The 19,729-nt window shown below is 39.1% G+C and overlaps 2 protein-coding genes across 4 annotated transcripts; both read right to left on the reverse strand.

Annotated features, from left to right (window-relative positions):
- Positions 1 to 303: 303 nt before the first annotated feature.
- mettl1 (methyltransferase 1, tRNA methylguanosine) lies at positions 304 to 8,777 on the reverse strand. 3 transcript variants are annotated; one of them, XR_015845821.1, is made up of 7 exons: positions 8,561 to 8,777; positions 8,289 to 8,416; positions 8,031 to 8,215; positions 4,564 to 4,677; positions 2,365 to 2,466; positions 1,546 to 1,791; positions 304 to 395 (listed from the first exon to the last, which is right to left on the reverse strand). XR_015845821.1 is itself a non-coding variant. In XM_088309354.1 (6 exons), the coding sequence occupies exons 1-6, from the start codon at positions 8,638 to 8,640 to the stop codon at positions 1,669 to 1,671; spliced, it is 732 nt and encodes a 243-aa protein (XP_088165480.1). In that variant the 5' UTR covers positions 8,641 to 8,777; the 3' UTR covers positions 1,348 to 1,668. The 3 variants fall into 3 exon arrangements, 1 of the variants encoding a protein (XP_088165480.1); XR_015845822.1 differs by lacking the exon at positions 304 to 395 and adding an exon at positions 680 to 995; XM_088309354.1 differs by lacking the exon at positions 304 to 395 and having other exon boundaries at positions 1,348 to 1,791.
- Positions 8,778 to 9,724: 947 nt separating this feature from the next.
- Positions 9,725 to 15,682, reverse strand: LOC148327205 (E3 ubiquitin-protein ligase MARCHF9-like). The gene is made up of 5 exons (XM_088309375.1): positions 15,595 to 15,682; positions 14,460 to 14,705; positions 13,252 to 13,407; positions 10,195 to 10,387; positions 9,725 to 10,029 (listed from the first exon to the last, which is right to left on the reverse strand). The coding sequence occupies exons 2-5, from the start codon at positions 14,673 to 14,675 to the stop codon at positions 9,725 to 9,727; spliced, it is 870 nt and encodes a 289-aa protein (XP_088165501.1). The 5' UTR covers positions 14,676 to 14,705; positions 15,595 to 15,682.
- Positions 15,683 to 19,729: the final 4,047 nt, after the last annotated feature.

The raw sequence follows: 19,729 nt of genomic DNA on the forward strand, positions 1-19,729 counted from the left end.
GACCTGAAAGATTAGAGGGAGCAATTAGAGTGAAATCTCTTAATCCCCTTTAGGGCAAGCAGTCAAATGAGCTCGATGGCCTGAAAGTGGAGGTTGCAAATGATTATGAAATACACAATTTACTTCATGGTGATAAAGCATGCAGACGGAGACGGGTTTTGGGCACATACCGATGAGGCGATTCCAAAATATAGAAGATCTGTAAAAGACAAGAGCAAAAAAAAAAAAAAACGACTTGGATTTAACAATCGTGTCATCTTATTCAACACAATGTTGAAGTCAGAGGATTTCCCCGCAGCATGTGCAGTATGAATCATCTCCGATTTGTAGTGGAGGGAATGCACGAGTCAGGAGTTCTTTAAGTCTTCAAGCTGAGTTTGGGTCTGACGAGTACCCTGAAAAAAAAAGCAGGTCATACTCGCAGGAACATTTTCATTATCACCAGCTGTCTCCGTAAACGCATCCGGACAACGGGGTGATGTCTTCAACAAATCTGAAGTCCAGATGGGACCAAAAGCAACTTCCGCAAGATGTCACTCGCGTTGTCTAATGCAAATTGTGTCAACCTTAAATTTCAGCTTTCAATTTAAAGCCCTTGACTCATTTACTGCCATTGACGGCTAAAGACGTCAAAGATCCAGATCGGTACACCCGGGACTGGTCGCCAGTGAAACGCAGATTACATGTCTTTAATGACCATATTATCTGGCTGCTTTACACAGTTTTGGTACACACGGCATGGATTCATGAATTTATAACACAAACGAGCATCTGGACAGGTGAATATGACGAAGCGTGAGAATGAGAAAACCAAGCTCAGATACCAGGGAAGGACAAAGGTTTTAAATGAACTACTTCACTCAGTGTCAAAATCTCGCACAAACCAAAGATGATAGCGTCTAGGTGCATATTTCTACCTTCACCTTCAATATACTGAGGCAAGTGCTGTCCTGTTTCTAATCGCATCCCCTGCAGCAGCAAATAGTTGCAAACTCCTGACAGAAAAAAAAGAAAAAAAATCAGCCAAAGTGCAAAAATTAACTGATGAGTTCAGAAAGCTGGTAATTGTGTCACAGGCTTCTCTTGGCACTCCAACAACAAGCGCTATCAGCAACATAGAAAATAGTTACTAGTTAAATTCATGCCAATGCTTGTTCACGGTTACATCGTGAACTAGAATCTGTTGCAGTATATTAGGTCCGATGAAAAAAAAAGTTGATACACATACAACGTCGCACCCGTGGATAGAGAATGGATTCTGGATGTTTCTCACCGAGGATCTCCGTGAACATTTTCTTTCGATTTTTTTTTTGTACTCGATAGCCAGTTAAAGACAGAAAAAAAAAATCTTTTAAAAATATACCTGCTCTTTTTATTGTCATCACTTCATGATAAGCGTCTTACTATGATTTGTAGGTTGAGTTTTACAAAATGATTTACGGGGAAACAAAAGAGCATTTTTAAAAAGTCAACAAAAATCATTGAAAAAAAATGTACGTTAAATAAAAAAGCAAAAAAAAAAATAAAATAAAAGACTAGACACACCACTTCTCATATCGGTGTAGTGCGGCAACGACTCGAGAAGACATCCACCTTCTGTTTAATCCTCCAAGTTGCACCAAGAACAGCAAAAGTCCATCGCTGTGAGTCATTCAATGTCCGTAGTTTTTACACCAATACAGGATCTTCAATCCGTCGGAAAATAGCACGAAAGTTTTGCCCTTTGTTCCGCTGCACTTTCTTTCCCTCCTCTGTGCACACACCCAATCGAGAAATGATGACATCATCAACCTGCAAAAACAAAACGATTCGGATGAGACACAAACGATAAAAACACTGAGCGTCATCCTGTAAATAAACCTTAAAATGAGATATCATGATGCGTAAATCAACGTTGTCCAAACGATTTCCTCCGAGGGTTGCTCACGAAAAATTATACAAACACACGTTGGCGTTCTTTGACTTTATCAAAAATGCTGAAAGCATTCTATCAAGCGATTATATATTTCCGTTGTTTTATTGTGTCGGATTTGGCATGGAGTGCAAACCGGACGAGGTCATTTCTGCATTTTAATTTAAGACAACCTCATTATTTTCGTTGCAATTTTTTTTTTTTTTTTTTTGGCATCTTTGAACCTGTCAATATACATTACACGGGATGTCTCAATTTGAAGCTGCACTACAATAGAGACTTTAAATATTTACCAACGTTCTCACTTGAAAAGTTAACCCTCTCAAAGAAACTGGAACACTGCAAAAAAAAAAAAAAAAAAATCGTGCCCTCTCTGGAGCAGACAGAAAACAAATACAGTTGTGTGTGACCTGCAAACAGAGAAGGGGGAAAAAGAAAAAAGCTCCACGTACCAGCTCTTCATCAGGGACCTGTGTAAATAATGGATGTTCGTTGAAGTGCTTCACCATCCAAAGGTGGACCTCCTCCACATCTGTGACGGTGTAAACCAAACCCTAAAGAGACACACGCAGAACGGCCAATAACATAAAAAATATATCCGTACACAGTAAAGTCCACTAGATACGGATCAAGTCCTGCCACAAATTTAAGAAAAAAAAATCCAAGTAATTGACACCCCACCAAAATGTGCCGAATCGCAAGTTTCAACCGTATCCCAAAAACTCAAAAGACTTTCACATCATTTCCCTTTTATCTTACATTACCCTTAAAAATAAATGGCTTGCAGATGACTTTTCACCAGAAATTGCGCTTATGTACCCGTCAAAATAACCAATTGTCAAGAAATAACAAGACAAGTCCTTGTAAACTGAGATTTTTAATGGCCACGCAACAGAGCAAAAACTTTCATGTGGCAAAGACTCTCCACAACTCGCAATCTGACTTCGCTTCCCCTCAACATACAAAAGATCTCCCAACTTCAACATACGCTTTGAGGTTATTTTAGGTCATTTCAGAGAGAGCACAAAAAAAGGTGATTTGGTGAGTTTTATAGCCTTTCTAACACCGACATTTACCTTCTTTCGATGATCTTTAACATCAAAGTGGTGATACTACGCATTTAAAAAAAATAAAAATAAAAAAAAAAATACGTGAATTTGAGAAGCGTGTCTATTTTTTATTGTCTAGGCACTGTCGGTATATTTGGTTGCGCACAACTTGGTACAGATCCAAATGAGAAGTGATGCAACCCCGGCGAGAGTCATTCCGCTTATTAAGCTTTCAGTGTAAATTGCGTCGGAAGGTTTCATCACATGTGCAGAGCAATGATCCTTGGCAGTGTGATAAAAATAACCCAGAGACAACACAGAGGTTAATCCCCTATGTCACTGCAGTTTACACTGGAGACTGCACAGATAGCTTTACTAGAACAAGGACTTCTTAGAAAACTCAGCCATGGCACACATTACCACACCGCACTGCACTTTAGCTCACTTTTTTTTTTTCCAGGGAAGTCGAGGTACGACAGACTGGACTCAATTTATCTGCTCAGCTGTCTCAAATTTGACTTGCGTTCAGATGCAAAAGATTGCGTCACTCGTTAACTATAATTCATACTTTTAGGGAGGGGGCTGCGGCATTAAGTGGCTTTCGACTCAGCATGACACTCGGTTTTGTTTTAGCGTTTTGTGCTTCTTACCGTTTTTATGTTATTAATTTCTTTGAACAGTCTTTGTTGGTGTACGAATCATTTTTGCCCCACGTACAGCACTTTATACGCAAGGGCGGTTGTTAAAGTGCTCGATAAATACAGTCGAGTTGAGTAAGTAGACTTCTATGACAGCCGTCCCACCCAGCAGCACAGGTATGGCTGGCCGCCAAAAGAGAAGGTCCTGGCAGGCCTTGTACACACGCATGCACGCACACACACGCGCAGACATGCACATACATGCCAAAGGAAAATCGATAAAAATTTATTCGGCACAAGGCCCTTCTTTGTTACCAGCAAAGAATTGGTGACTGGAGGGAAGCACATCCTTCCTGCTATTTATATATCCACAATACTTTGTGTAACACAAAACATATAACACGCAGGTGTTCAAATAATCATCTGAGGACGATGCATTTTGCGGTTGAAGGGATACTTTAGACAGCTCGTTAAAAATATGCTGTAGTTGTGGAAATGATCCAATAAAGGTGGAGGGGACTCATTCTGCTGTCTTGACTATGTGACAGGGCAGCGGAAATTATTCAGTAGTGGGGGAGGGGGCGGATGCACAGGTGCGCAATGGGTGGCCGCCACGCCCAAAAATCAGGGAAAACTGAAATGGTGAAAATTCTCCACAACTGATTGCATAAAGTACATATTACTTAGACATTACACGTGTTTTCAGTGCTGTCAAGTGATCAAAAATTTGAACTAACTCACAAAAAAAAAAATCTATGGTTAATAATGATTAAACACATTTTTCTACGACAATTTTTTGTGAAGCTTGTAACAGATATTTACATGAATAATATCTTGGAATAATGCTAAAATAACCAAATATAACGTATGTTATATAAACACATTAAATAACACTTTTGGGGCCAAAATAATTTAGCTTCTCACAAATGTTACACAACCGTGCTTCGATTTGTATCGTACGTACCCCGATTCTCAGTGTGTAGGCATACTCTGCCAACAACGTGGGACTGATGATCCTCCATTTGTGTTTGGTCTTCTTAAAATGAGGGTCCGGGAAAAGGAAGAACATCTTACTAAGCTGAAAAGAAGGGGAATGGGAGAGGAACCTGGAGAATGAGCAACTTTCAAACACTCCAACCAACACGCAATTGTAGTTTCAATTTTTAAAACAACTGCCGGTACCTTAAAGCTATAGAATGTAACCTTTTAAACACGGGCGCCACAAGAATTTGCGGTTGCTAATTAACACTGCTATTTGAAAATTTGGAATTTCCCTTTATAGTTCCCCCGGAGTTTCTCACGTCAAATGCTCAGGCTGTTGATATTAGCCTGTCAGATCCATTAAATAGCATTCAAACCACTTTTTTTTCCAGAAGGAAAATGATTAATGTCAGGTATGGACAGAAAGATGTAAAGGTAATTACTGGGGGATTGCAGCAGCCTAAGGGGACTCAGTGCTGATGGAAGATGGGGAAAAAAAATCAAACGTATTCTTTTTAAAATAAAAAAAAATAAAGTGTTTTAAGGTCTTCAGAAAAAAAAACATTAAGCTTTAAGGGCTGAATAATGGTAAAGTTAAAAAAACAAAAAAAAAACAAGAAACCTGAATTAAGATTTGTTCATGTTTTTGTATGATTTGGAGTGAAATCGCCAAATTCAGAAAGAAATATGCTTGAAAATCCTCACAAAAATATCACACCATCAAGTGGAACTTCAGCAAATTCTTGAGATAATTCAGCCCATTGACGACAGGTATGAATGTGAAAATACTACTTGGAAGATCTTCAAAATGTTAATTAATGTTTTAATAAGTACAAATAGAGTACTGTATTTTAATTTAGATGGACCCGAAAATGGATTATGTTCAACTTCAGAGGTTCCACTTTTCTACTTCAACATGTCAAAATCCTGCCTTGTGACACGAATGGAAACGATCAGCCCCCTGAGACATGCCCTTTGAGAGCTGTTCTCCAGTCATGGACCGGCGGGGCAAACAAACAGACCGGTAATTGATTACGCTACAGTTAAAATCGTTTTACAGTTAAAGGTTTAAAAGTCACTCCTAATTATGATGAACTGTCACCACATTCAAATCTGCTTTGCTGGGATTGAATAATGTGGCTTGTTATATAAACGTAGCATTGATGACATCATTGTAACTTTGGCACTAGACCATCAGAAGCTTTCAATCAAGTCGCTAGGAATTCAAGACAGACTGCAAAAAAAAAAAAAAATGGGACATGTGGTAACTAGTAATGTACAGTTTTTTTCTTTTTAAATCAAGCATGGACTGTTTTAGTTCAAGTTCCTTATCAAGAAACATTTCAGTGTACGAAGGCTTCGTTTCACTCTGTATAAAACCGCCTCAGGCCATTTGAGGTGAACATTTAATCCAAAGTAACTAATATGACTGTGGTACAATACGATCACTGTTTAATCGAACGAGCGTTTTAACAGGTCATAGATTACTGGAGCTAAATGGAGTGGATAAAAAGTGTCTTGCGCTAATTTAACGGTACTCTAAACTCAGCTGATGCGATGCCCCCCTCAACATCAATCACCCCATTGTTGTGAAATCCTACTTTTTTTTTTTTTTCTGAAATCCCTAAAGTAATTCAGCCTATATGTTCAACTACAGGAACGTCATTCTTTGAGTTAGAAAAGAGTACTCTTGTTACCTTGGCAGTGCCAGGACCGAACGTCAGCATTCATTTACGCTTATTAATGGAACGGCAGGCCTTTGGGGTGGCGCTGTTAGTAGGAAGTAGACACGCAAATCTCACAATTAGGATTTGTACATATGTAGTATGATGCCGAAGTAAATGGCATGGCAACTTTCATCTGCATCAGTTGATACAAACAAGTTGCTAATTGATGGTGAAGCATTCTGTTGATTAAGTCACACTCAAATGTTATGTGATTCGAAATGAAACGCGTCAAGAAGCCATTAGGAAAAATGCAGTGCAGTACTTGGCCATGACCAGCAGAGGTGCTGTTACTTCATTCGCTACTCGTTTGTGGTCTAAAGAATAAAAACATGACATTAGTTATGGGTGAATCTATCCAGACTGTTTTTTTTTTTTTTGTTCCAACACTGGCATCAAAAGACGACTTTGTTGCCCACTTAGATGGTCAATAGTCATTACATGTGATGAAAAATTTTGTCTCTCTCTAACTAGAATTTTGGCAAGCCAAAATGGACTTAACTGAGAGTTGATTCGATTTTACGTGAGCTACATGAGTAAGCGTGTGATGCAGTGCAACGCTACACACTATTGGAAACATTCTTGCATTAATACAATTTCAAATCTGAGCATTATAATCTTCGCCAAGGTAGAATTTTCCATTATTTATTGTATGAAACCTTTTACTCCTGCAGGGCTCCCATTCATGTGCTGGTGACTACGCTTGCTTTTTCATTGCATTATTTACATGTGAAGTCCAAAATAAAAACGCCAAATCTTGCAAGCAATCCAACTTGTCATAAAATAATAAGGGGAACAGGCCACATTTGGATCCCGAAAACTGACTAGCCAAGTATCAAGACATCCACGAGGTGTCAATAAACCTGCGAGTAAACACTAATGTGGAAAAACTGTACGGGAACATCACAAACAGTACTATATTATAGTAAAAACAAAATGGATTCATAAATTGCGACAGCCTGAGATGAAGATTACAGAGTTAGAATACGGTTGCTTTTCTGTGAAAAGAAGGTCCGAAAGATGACTGCATGAAAAAGACATCATGCTGTTTACATGCATGAACAGATGGACACTTTTTTTGTCAATGTTTGTTATATACTAATTTCAATTTCACCATTGAACACAACAACGAGGGAGTAAAATCTGTTAACGGTTGACTGCTGAAATAAGACAAAGCAATATAACCAAGTTTCTCCTAATATGACAATTTGTGGTCATGTGACTGTTGAGCAACTCAAAAAAAGGCAACAACAGAGAAACAAATGTATGACCAACCGACCCACGCTTAATCTAACTCATACACATGTATTGTTATTCATGTTTGAATTTGTTATCAATATTTGACACCACAGCATTCTCATGGACGGTTTACAATTCAACAGCCTTGGATTAAAATAATGGTTTACTTGAAATAAATGTAATAAAACAAAGTGCGTTATTGCTGACAAACACAATTAAAAAAAATTGTGAGACAAAAAAAATTATTAGATTATTTTTAGGCACAAGGCACGTAGCAAAAATGTATCAACTTTCTATGGCCCAAAACCAAGATATGGACTGTATAAAGGTTATCTGTACAATCCCACCCCTGGTAGAATTAAATATTTAATCACTGTTTAGAATTTTGTTTTGACCTGTTTTTCCTAATTAATATTACATCATTACACCGTCAGTAACGAACTTTTTAAGTTTAAAAGTAATGAAATGGAATGCATGTAAATCGTACCTGTCCCTTCTTGAAGAAGTTGGGAAGATACTTCATGGCGTTACTGCGAAGGCAGGCAATGTTCTGGTAACTTCCAGGATTGGACTCACGCAATGCTTTGATACGATCCTGGACATAATCGGACACTTTCACCCGAATCTCCAAGCCCAGCATGAGTTTGTCTGGGAAGAGTGGAGATAACTCCACTGAGAGAAGCACGAATGAGCAACAAATGAAATATCCAAAGGTCGACAGAGTACAAGTCTAAAACGTAATTACCTAAAAGTCCTCCGTATCCGCACCCAATGTCTGCAAACTCAACTTGTGGAGTTCCATCCCCAGACTGCTCCTCAGTAAAGAATTGTGGATAGAGCGTGTGCCAGTCCATCTCCTCTGGACACACAGGACTGACAAGACAAGAATGAAAGGAGTGAGTCTCTGTGAACATGTATGGAAATAGTTCAAGCAAGATGATTATGATAAAGAAAAATATTGTTTCGTAAAAGACACGAAGGTGTTTTTGTAATTGCTGGGAAAGGAACGCCACTCACTAATCAAACGAATGATGCGCCATCGGGTTTGAATGTGCTCGCTGCCTGTAGTAACGCTTCTGCGGCATTGATGAACTCATCTTGGCTTCGACAAAGATGTTGCTCCCGAAAACACACAAGTTCTTTTATTCGCTACTTCCAAAACGAGTACTCTTATTCTCAAAATGCCAACTCTCGTGTCACGTTGGTGTCTGCTTATGTTTCCCAAACAAGCGCGTCGCAGAGTTCTACGTCATCGTTAAGCGACCAGTATTTTTCAGCTAAAAAAAGACGGCAACTTCTCAAGCCATTAAAAAAACTTGCTTTTAATAATAATAATAATAATAAATACTCATTTTAGTAGTACTTGTGAATTAAGGGTTAGGTTCAAAAACATTTTTTTCTCTGATGGTTAAATCTTATTGCGCATGCTTTTAAAGATCAAATTTAAAAACAAAAAAACTTATCTAAATTGAAAAATATACTCGAAAAAGTGTATAAGAGTACTTCTGTGAAGTATATAAAACATTATTTAAAAAGTACACTTGAAGTATTCTGCCTCCGTTTTAGTATTAAAAAAAAGTTCTTATACTTGAATAAACTGCTTTTTGCTAAGGGGATGCATGTTGTATTGTACCGGTTACCGGGTCTCGAGTCCCAGTGAAATAATCTTGTCAAGCCACAAATGAATAAAAGTCAAGTCTTTCATATATTTATACATTCCATTTACCTCCACAGATTCAAATACAACAATTTGAGTAAATGCGAGGCCAATGTGTCAATGTGTAGGATGTTTAAATCCTGATCCTTGAGCCTTCCAAGTTCTAATGTCTCAATAGATACATTTGCAGTACAAATACGCACAACAGTATTCTTCAGAAAACAGATAAATTACAATTATTGGTCTTGCCAGTACAAACAAAACAAAACAAAAGATACAATACAAACTTAAATGAATAAATAAAGTTAAAAAACAAACAAAAGAAAAGGATAAAGTTCAACCAAATTATATTTTTATTCAACAATTGTCATGAAAAGGATGCGTTAGGGACTCCGATATAACCAATCCATTCACCCTTTGGACACATAGACAAAATATGTGCTTGTGTGGGTTCAACCTGGACGGAAGTTCATGGGGCTGTTTTAGCTTCAACACCACATTTCACTTGTTTGCTTCCGAGCCTGCTATACAGCGGTCACCCTCATGACGACCTCATGGTTGATGGTAAGGTTGTTGGGCCTTAGCCTATTCAGGATGCTCAGAATCGTATTGCCCACATAGAGAGTAATGCAAGACCTTGAACGTCGCCTCGGCTCCAGTCCGTTTTCGGGAACTTCTACAGCGTTGCTTTCCTCACCACTAATAATTTTCCTGCTGGAACTGCTCAAGTCTTTTGTTGTCTCATAATTCAGCACTTTCCACTTCTGGTTCATTGTATGCCAGCGCCTGATAATCCGGTAAACAGACGGTCCTTCTTGGATTAAAAGTCCTGTGCATAAAGAACAAATGGTAGGGGTACAGCAAAGAGGGTTAAATACTATTTAGTGAATGGGAATCAGGAAATAGAGTTCAGTTAAGTGCAGGAAATGTGTTCAAATTTGTTCAATCATAAAGCGTTTTAGAAAATGTGACATGTCAGTATGTCGTGTCGTACCTATACAAACGAAGTCCATGAAGATGTACATGCAGTATAATATCTGAAAGATATAATCCTGGCGCTGGAATTTGGCAAAGGGGCTGACAATTGACCACAGAAGCCAACCCAAGCTAGCTATGAGGAACAGAGAGCCCAGGATGACGGCCAAAATCTGTACCTTTTCAATCAAGTTCAGAGAGATGGGTTGCCACTGCAGAAACACACAAGACAGATACAAGCAAGTAAGTGCGAGTTTCAGTCATCATGAAATTAGAATTCTGAAACTCCGGTTTTATTATAAGTGGCCAAATAGCTGCACACAAACAGTACCATGATGAAAAGCCTTTTTCTTTTCATTGGATGTTTGCGATTTTGGTATGTCACTAACTGCCCTGTTCATTACTCAATTATACTATATATTTTTTTTTTACATGGTTGGTTTCATTCTTTCTTCAATGGAAGCTGAAGGCACCCTTTGGCGATTCTGATGATTTTTTTCATTAAATGTTTAGATTAAACGATCATTTTCCTGAGAGTTGTTTTCATCGTTTTAAATACACATATTGTGAAATGTTGAGTTTGACGGTAAATTTCAACAGGAAGTGGCATTAAGTCAAGTCAAGTCAAGTCAATTTTATTTGTATAGCCCTTAATCACAGACAGTCTCAAAGGGCTTTACATAGCCACAATCGACATCCCCGATCTTAACCCCCAGGAGGGCAAGGAAAAACTCACAAAACCTCATTAGGGGAAAAGTGAGAAACCTTGAGAAGGGACCACAGATGGGGGAATCCCCCTTCCAGGATGACCAGGTTGCAATGGATGCCAACTGGGCAACATTTGACACATACAATGATGCTATGCAATAATAGATGAGATAATGTGAGTTAATTGAATGAAGTGCTGCAGGAAGATGACTTCAGTGGAGTGGGTCCTCATCCAGGGCCGTAATATCCATGGCAGCATATCCGAGGATGAGCCTTCGATCTTGTACCGGTCAGTTGGTGTAAATTCAGAACAGCCACTTCCAAGTGAATCACCATCACCTAATTCCCAAGTCGGGGAATTGGGAACAGAAAAGAAAGAACAGAAATAGTAAACAGGCCAACAAGTAGTTCAACGAAGTGCTTAAATATAAGGAAATCAGAAGAGGCGCTGCATGAAGACGACTTCGGCAGAGCAGGTCCCTTCCCGGTTCGTCTGTGCCGTAATCTTCAAAGCATGTCCCCATCACCTAATTCCCAAGCAGGGGAAGAGGGGGCAGAAAAGAGAAGAAGCGGCAGTAAACAGGCCAAGACATAATTAAATTAGATGCTAAAGTATATAAATAAATTGCTGCAGGAAGACGACATCACTGGAACAGGTGCATGCCCAGTTGGTCAATGCCTTTAAACTTCCTAGTGGGTCACCGTCACCTAATCCCCCAGCCGGGGGAAAAGGCGGCAGAAAAGAAAACAAAAGAAAAAAAAGCGACTGTAAACAGGCCAACAAATATTTCAGCTAAATGCACAAGAGTATAAATGCGTCTTTAATAGTGTTTTGAACATTTCTACTGAAGTGGCGCCTCTAATATCTGAGGGTAGAGCATTCCAAAGCATTGGTGCCCGAATAGAGAACGCTCTAGAACCTGCGGACTTCTTTTTGGCTCGCGGGATCACTAAAAGACCAGCATTTTGTGAGCGAAGATTCCGGGACGGAACATATGGTACCACGAGGTCAACAAGATAGGAAGGTGCTAAGCCGTGCAATATTTCAAAAGTAAGTAGCAGAACTTTAAAATCACATCTCAAGTGCACCGGAAGCCAATGCAAATTGGTTAATATCGGGGTAATATGATCAAACTTTCTCGTCTTAGTTAAGAATCTAGCTGCTGCATTTTGAACTAACTGCAGACTTCTAATACTAGACATGGGGAGACCCGAGAGCAAAACGTGACAATAGTCGAGGCGAGACGCAACAAACGCGTGGATTAAGATTTCCGCGTCACACGTTGATAGAATTTGGGGAATTTTAGCAATGTTACGCAGATGAAAAAACGCAGTTCGAGTAATATTTTTAATGTGCATTTGAAATGACATAGTTGCGTCAAATATAACACCGAGATTTTTTGTTGAATCCTTTTGGGTAATATTACATTTATCGATACTCAGAGTGGTGTCTTTGAAAAGGTACCGCATGGAAGCGTTTAGTGTAGGGATGGGCAACTTCTGTCCTCGAGGGCCGCCTATCTTGCATGTTTTTGATGTTTCCTTCCTCCTAAAAGTCTGATTCAAATGACCAGGATTGTTATCAGGCTTCTGCAAAACTTGCTGATGAGCTGATCATTTCAATCAGGGATGTTGGTGGCGGTAAACATCAAAAACATGAAGCATAGGGGCCCTCGAGGACCAGAATTGGTGACACGTGCCCTTGAAAAAAAGTCAGGTCACTCAAATCACATGGCACCACTGTAGTTTTCTCAACTGTATGTTGTGAGATTTCAGAAGATTGTTGTACTTGAGGGGCACAATGTTTGGTGATACGAGATAAGCCCAGATCATAGAGTCAATAAAAAATTGAATAAAGTGCACTTATACCAAATGACAAGAAGACTTATTCACGTATCAAGTATAAAACAATATCAAAACAAAATCAATCAACTTAAGTGAATACAATCTTATAAATTTTAAATGTTTAGATGTGCCCAAGTATCACCGTTCAGCTGTACAATGTGGAACAGTTAAAAAAAAAAATCTAAATGTGACACATTTCCTTTTGCAGTGTTGACCAGATGGCGATAGTGGTCAACTATGTAAATAACGTGACACAAGACAGCAAACAGAACATCCAGCATTTCATGTTCACTCATGCAGCAATGCCGTCGACCCATCGAATGAATAATCCACCCTTCAGGTTCTGTATGCATTTTAGCAGATAGCCCCAGCAAAAGGATGCAAAAAAGGTGAAAAAAAAGTGGGAGGGCAATTTAGACATCCCAAAACGTTAAAAAGTACTTTAATCATCCCCCACTTTATGACTACTTTTATGGGGCTGAGGAGTTTGACCAAAAATAAAAGATTGGGGACATTATTGTACCTGGAGTGGGTTCTTGGTGCAAACGGAAAAGACTCGGTACTTGAAGCGGCAGAGCTCACAACTCCAGGAGCTAGTTTCTCCAATCCAGCGGACAAGGCAAGATTGGTGAGAGAAGCGGACAGAGCCATCACAGCGGCAGGGGCTCAACAGCTCCCCCTGCAGAACATAAAGAGCATCTACATGAAGTCACAGACGACCCATTTCATGTGCCTAGTCCCCAAGAAATGAATATCGTTTGTAAAAATTAGAGAACAAATTCTAGTTAGTTTAAAAATTCAACGATCAGAATGTATGGCTGAGGTTAGGATTTAAAACTAGGGATAGGGTTTCAAAGTAAGGTTACGGTTTCAAACTTGGGTTCGGTTTCACAGTAGTGTTAAGGTTTTGAAGTAAGGTTTCAAACTAGGGTAAGGGTTTCAAAATTGGGCTTAAAACTCGTGTAAGTTTCAAAATTAGGCATTTCTCTCCTTAAAGTGCCACACAAAGGTAAACAACCATCCAATTTAGAGTGTCCAATCAACCTAACATGTATGTTTTGGAATGTGGGAGGAAAGCGGAGTACCCAGAGGAAACCCACGCAGGCACAGGGAGAACATGCAAACTCTGCACCGGAAGGATGCAGGTGGAATCGATCCCAAGACCTCTGCACTGCGAGGCCACAGTGTAAACCAGTGCTGCCCTGCTCGATATTACGCTCAATATATTTTTTGGGGGTTTGGACTATATTTGTGTGTGAATATTGCTTATGTGACTATTCATCTGGGATAGGCTAGAGTATGCCGATTACCATGAGGACTTTACTAAATACAGTTCAGAAAAGGGATGGATAAACGTAAAGGCTGGATGTACTGTGGGCTGTGGCACTATGCTGCCTCCTACAGGTCAATCCTCTTAGCACATGAACTAATTCAGCTTCAAGCAGGCCTTAATTGTTTTGTCCTCACTGATTTGTCATTAAAAATCATTCATAAATCTATATAGTGATTGTTGTGCTTATATTGTCCACTTGTGATTTTAATTTGTACATCTAGCTATACATAAAGCGCAATATTTTCACCAATTGTGATCATCTCTCCACTTTTTCCCCCCATTCCAAAGCTTTCCTGTTTTGAGGAAAAGTGTCAACGCTTTATTCGGTATATGATTTAAATTTGTAAATGTATGCCTGCGAGATGCCTTCATAAAGAACACATTGAAGTGAAGTGTACCTTGTCTGGACCCTCGAAGCAGATCCTACACTGCGGAGTGCGCATAGCCGCAAGACTGTTGACGGATACAGCGTCCTCCTGCAGGTGCTTTGCTTTATCACCTGGCTCCTGTTCTTGCTCCATCTCCTCCTCCTCCTTGTGCTCCTTCTCCTCCTCTTCTCCCCGACGAGAGCGGCTGAGCGGCAGCCAAGAACAGCTTCCGATGACCCCCGTCATGCTGGAGCGGGTGTCGGTCGTCTGCTCCTGCTTGATTCGAAGCACAACACGATTAGTCACCTATCATTCTTTTGCGGACACGCTACTCCCAATCGACCTCGGTCAGCGAACAGCTGTGGACCCCTTTAGCGATACATTTCTTCGCTTATTAAATAAATATACGTTTTTTTATGAAACAAATATAAATGATTTTTTAGTTTTTAAACTGAATCCACAAATTAGATTGAGTTTTTGAACTGCAAGTGGAAAGCCTGCGTTTTGTCTCGCATCCATCTAGCCAACACTGTACTGCCTCCTCCTCTTCGTCAGAATGAGTAAGATCATGAGTATAAGTTTTTACAAACTCTCTTCAAGAGATCGTCCCGACGCCACTAATCGTTAAGAGGCCAAGTCAAAACTTGGTCCACTTTTAATCACCTGCTTCTGTCACTGGGGCTGTTGACGTGACGATGGTGAAATTCGCAGAAAAGTGTCAAAGACGACGCGGCTGTTCATCTATTTTTATCAAGGTGATGTAATTGAATATGACAGCAGACGTTAGGTAAACGTATTCTTTCAATGTTTTTTTTTTTGTTTGCTTCCAACATGTGGTGTGATGTTTTTGTTTGTACACTGGATGTAAAAACAACCGTAGACACATGTAAAAGTGTGTTTTATTTATTTACTTATTTATATATTTTTATTGGGTGGTGATATGATATTAAAAAGCAGACAAACGTCAATACTTTCAAATGAACTATAAGACGAGCATGGGGAAAGAGCATCCAAATTCCAAATAAACAAGTTCTAAAGGAGAGATTCAAAACCAAATCTCTTTTCTGTGAACAAGATATCCTGAAAATGTTAACAATTTGCTATGCACTATTCCAGCATGCTGCCAAAGTGAAAATAATGAAAAAAAATTGTAGGTTTTAAATACCTGGAACAGGCTGCAATTGATTTGCCTCCAGTCTGGTGTGAACTTCACCTCTTGCCCATTAACAGCTCGAATAGACTCCAGCTCACCTACAAGCTCAATAAGTGCAATAGAAAAATTATTTATTTTTGTTTTGATTTCTTTGTAAATAAATCATTGACAAAGTAAGAACAGCACTGCTTGCGTGCCAAATTTGAACGATTCCAAAAATTGCAAAGCATATAAAATGAGGCTTCAAAATTGTAAGAAAATCATGCCGCTGTCTCCTCTCTCAAATGCTGTGGGCGTGTCCCCCGCTGATTATCCAAGACAATAGATGATAAAATGGTACACAGTTTGAGAGAAACAGAGCTCAGGACTCAGAACTGGACACTCTTCCTAAATTGATGAAGACAAAACCCTGATCAAGGGCTAGTAAAACACCCGGCGCTTCGTCAACATAGATTAGATTTTGCTTTTATGTAACCAACATATTAATAGCTTTCATTCACATCAAAATTTGTCTCCTTTAATCATTCCAAAAGCTGACATTTTGCGTTCAGTTTTGACTCCACACCATTAGCTTATTGATTTGATTTCTTTTCGCAATCAGTTTCCTGGCAACTAAAACTGGAGTGTGCAATTTTTTTTGTTTAAAAAAAGTGTCATATTTGTCTTATTGGCTCCTCTAAGATCTTGTTGTAGTTTGAAGTCATTTAAAATCTATTTTGACCTTTTATAGAACAGTGACATTCCCGTACTGTCTGAAAATGCCGTTGCGGAAATGACATATTTTACCAAGCATTGGGTTGAACGCTGCCCTTGTCTTCCATTGGTAAAAAGTTGAAGAAAATAATCATATAACAGTTTTCCGTTGTTAATTGTGGTGGGGAGAATGAAAAACAAGGCTGACTGTGATGGCTCTGCACTTGCTGTGTATTTGTGGCAAGTCAAAAACGTTAAAATTCAAGAAACTGGTGGGAATGAAAAGCTCGATGCCAACCTAGAAAACAACCTTCCAATAATAGAAGTTAGAAATGGTTACAACCGTTACAAAATTGTGAATAGAGTGCAGCAGCGACCAACTGTCTCACTTTTGTCCACCGTTTAGAATTAGCATTTAATTTTTTTCAAGTTCGGCGGGCCGGATTAAAATGTTTAATGGGCCACATATGGCCCCCGGGCCACAGTTTGCCCACACCTGGTTTATAGGTACAAAGGCGGTTGTGTGTGTTTGCTTTTTAACCATCTATATTATAAGTTCTTTCAAGATATAGAAACTATCTTCATATACTCACCATCATATTTCAAGGAGTGCATATTTGACCAAAAGGTTTAAGCGACGTGTATGAAAACAAATGATTTGCAGATAATTATCAAAAGTGTTTTGAGCCGACATGTTGGTCTCAACATCACCTGGAACTCCTCGCCTCTGTCATTTCACAAATGATGAACAAAAATGAGAAAAGTTGAAAATAAACCATAATGTGACTTTCCAGCACCGAATTGAACAGAAGACACACAGCCGTCATTTGAGCTCAAGTACAGGATTGACTCGGTAAAACAAACAAAAAAGCAATCAATCTTCAGATTCAAATAAACATTCAGATTCAAACACAAGAGAAATAAATAAAGATGATGATTCTAATTGCAGTTGCAGATCGCTGGATTCTAATCGCATGTAAGCGCCTCCCACCAGAGGATGAAGAAGAAAGGTTTTCAGATGCCCGTTTAATGCTTTGATCCCTCCTCCATGTCATATTTCATGCAAAACATCTTCAACAGATGACACGCCATGCAAGGGACGCGTGTCAAAATTATGAATCATCTGTAACCGCAGATTTCCGATTGAAGCTGTTTAAGTGTGATGAAATTATAAATCAGATATGAACCCTGATCAACTTCCAGATGAAACGGTGCTCGTGATTACTCCTTCCGAAGACATTCCATTCAGCCAAATTGGATCGCATGTAATGTTACAGCTAATAATGTTACATTTTCACAGATGTAACAAAAAGCAAACACACAGCACATATCATCTAAAGTTCAGGCAGAGCCAAACCATTTATATCTTTTTTTTTTTTTTTTTTGCAAGGTAACGCTCTCAGGTCTCTCAATTTAGCCTTTACCTGTTAAATCACATCTATTTGACTCACCATAAATCCGCAACAATTGCATAGGCTTTCCACCGAGGCCTTGCTTACATTCTCACGAACCTCCAATATGTCTGCCGTAACCCACAATGCAAAGCGGTGCAAAAGCCCTGATAGTCAGAATCGGCTTTCCTTACCGATCCAGGTGAGGACATTCTGAAGTTTTTTGGTTTGTTTTCCCTGGCCAGTTGGCTATTCCTGTGTACTATCAAAAAATATACCATATTCTCTATGAAGTGATTCATCACACAGCTGCTGACACCACACATGATGTCGTTTAGCCCAGCCCCTGCATCTGATGACTTATGTTCTTTGTACTCTTACACAAATGGTCACACTTTAAAAGCTGCTGAGTTTGTACAGATCAAATCGTTTGAGGAAACTAGTGACAATGATCCATTTAAATTTGCAGTAACTCAAATAACGTTAACAAGCTTTTTTTTTTTTTTGGACAACAAATAACTCAGATATTTAACTAACATAAGCAAATTAAGTTTTGCTTAATAACCATTAGCATATAAATACGGAATAATAGAGGGCCAAGTACCGATCCCTGCGGTACTCCTAAAGTGATTTTACAATACCCAGACGTCACATTGCCATGGATTACACAGCGCATCCTTTCTGAGAGACAAGATCGAAATCAAGAAAGTTGTAAATCTGTAATGCGGGTACACGTTTCGAGGCGATCTAGTCGTAGGTTAGATCAACGGTGATCAACAATATCGAAGGCAGAGATGAGATTGAGTAATAACATTATTCATGAGGTGTTGTAGTCCATAGCTGGTGAAAGATGTTTAACCACTTTTGCGGGGGCTGTCTCAGTAGAGTGAGCCGGCCTGAATAAGGACTGAAGAATCTGGAATAGATTGCCCGAGGCTATGTGATCATTCATCTTGTTATGTTACTTTTTTTTTTAGATTATTTTTAGATAAAGAGGTCAGTATCGGTCTCTCAGGGTTTATTATTGTGGGTCGGTTCATGTTTAACCAGTGTCAATCCAAAAGTATCAATTATTGTCTGAAATTCAATGATCAGTGGTTCCTACAGGGATATTATCTGATGGTGTCACAAATCAGCAACAAATTCAGAAAATTACTCTGAAAGGTCTGATATAGATAACAGCGAGATAGAATAGCAGTGATGCGACCGGCGCATAACGAGAACCTCAAATGTTTTAAAGTTGTAGTTTGAACGACTGCTGAAGTTGAGAAGAGATTATGAAGTGAGGGCCATGTTCTTTGCCCACTAACTGAAAAACTGTAAACCCTTTAAGCACCACAGTTGCAACATTACAACAACAAACATTTCCAGTGTGCCTTTTTCTCGAACCATTTTCAATCTACATTGTTTTGAAATTATAAAGATGAATATTTTATTGGCGCCTATTGGGTTAATACACAAGTTCCAATGTGTAATACACAAGTACTGAACACAAGTACTTAGAAGTGTCTAACCCAAGGGAGTAGCCATAATTTTTTTCAGCAGAGTGACCCGGGTGACACAACATCTCACTAAGGAGAGGCCATGAGCATCTGCACACATGCGTGCACGTGCTTACATTTTAATGCTTAACTATGAGGGAAATGCAAAGCCACCGAAAATGAAATGACATTATCTAGTAAATTAAGATGAGCAAAACGTTGCTTTTTACTTTGACTTAATCCTGCTTGTATTAGTGTGTTGAGCAGGACTCTGAATGTATTTAATTCTGAATGTGTTGGTATATATCTGCATTTTATTTCATGAAACAAAGACTGTGGATGTGTGATAAACAACGACTTCTCAGTCATATCTGCTTGCTAAGACGCTGATAGTAACAATCAAATGTTCTTTACTTAAATCGGATTGTTTTACAGTTGGCATTCATATCGATTGTAAATTTGTTCTTTAAATATAGTTTAAAAAATGATTTCGGTATTTTTGAATACTGGTTTCATGTGGAAAAAGGCAGAAAACTCACAGGTAGGTATCAAAATGTTCCTCGAGATGTGGCGTGGCCAGAG

This window comes from Idiotropiscis lumnitzeri, chromosome 11, assembly GCF_059441095.1.
Source record: "Idiotropiscis lumnitzeri isolate Australia: NSW breed Sydney's pygmy pipehorse chromosome 11, RoL_Ilum_1.0, whole genome shotgun sequence".
In the NCBI taxonomy this organism is placed as follows: domain Eukaryota; kingdom Metazoa; phylum Chordata; class Actinopteri; order Syngnathiformes; family Syngnathidae; genus Idiotropiscis; species Idiotropiscis lumnitzeri.

Coding starts and splice junctions, on each gene's coding strand:
- mettl1 (XM_088309354.1), bottom strand. CDS start 8,640: ATGAGTTCATCAATGCCGCAGAAGCGTTACTACAGGCAGCGAGCACAT. Junction 8,417..8,560: donor GCGCATCATTCGTTTGATTA/GTGAGTGGCGTT, acceptor TTGTCTTGTCAG/TCCTGTGTGTCCAGAGGAGA. Junction 8,216..8,288: donor CGGATACGGAGGACTTTTAG/GTAATTACGTTT, acceptor TGCTTCTCTCAG/TGGAGTTATCTCCACTCTTC.
- LOC148327205 (XM_088309375.1), bottom strand. CDS start 14,675: ATGACGGGGGTCATCGGAAGCTGTTCTTGGCTGCCGCTCAGCCGCTCT. Junction 10,388..13,251: donor GCACCAAGAACCCACTCCAG/GTACAATAATGT, acceptor GTGTTTCTGCAG/TGGCAACCCATCTCTCTGAA. Junction 10,030..10,194: donor CATGGACTTCGTTTGTATAG/GTACGACACGAC, acceptor CTTTATGCACAG/GACTTTTAATCCAAGAAGGA.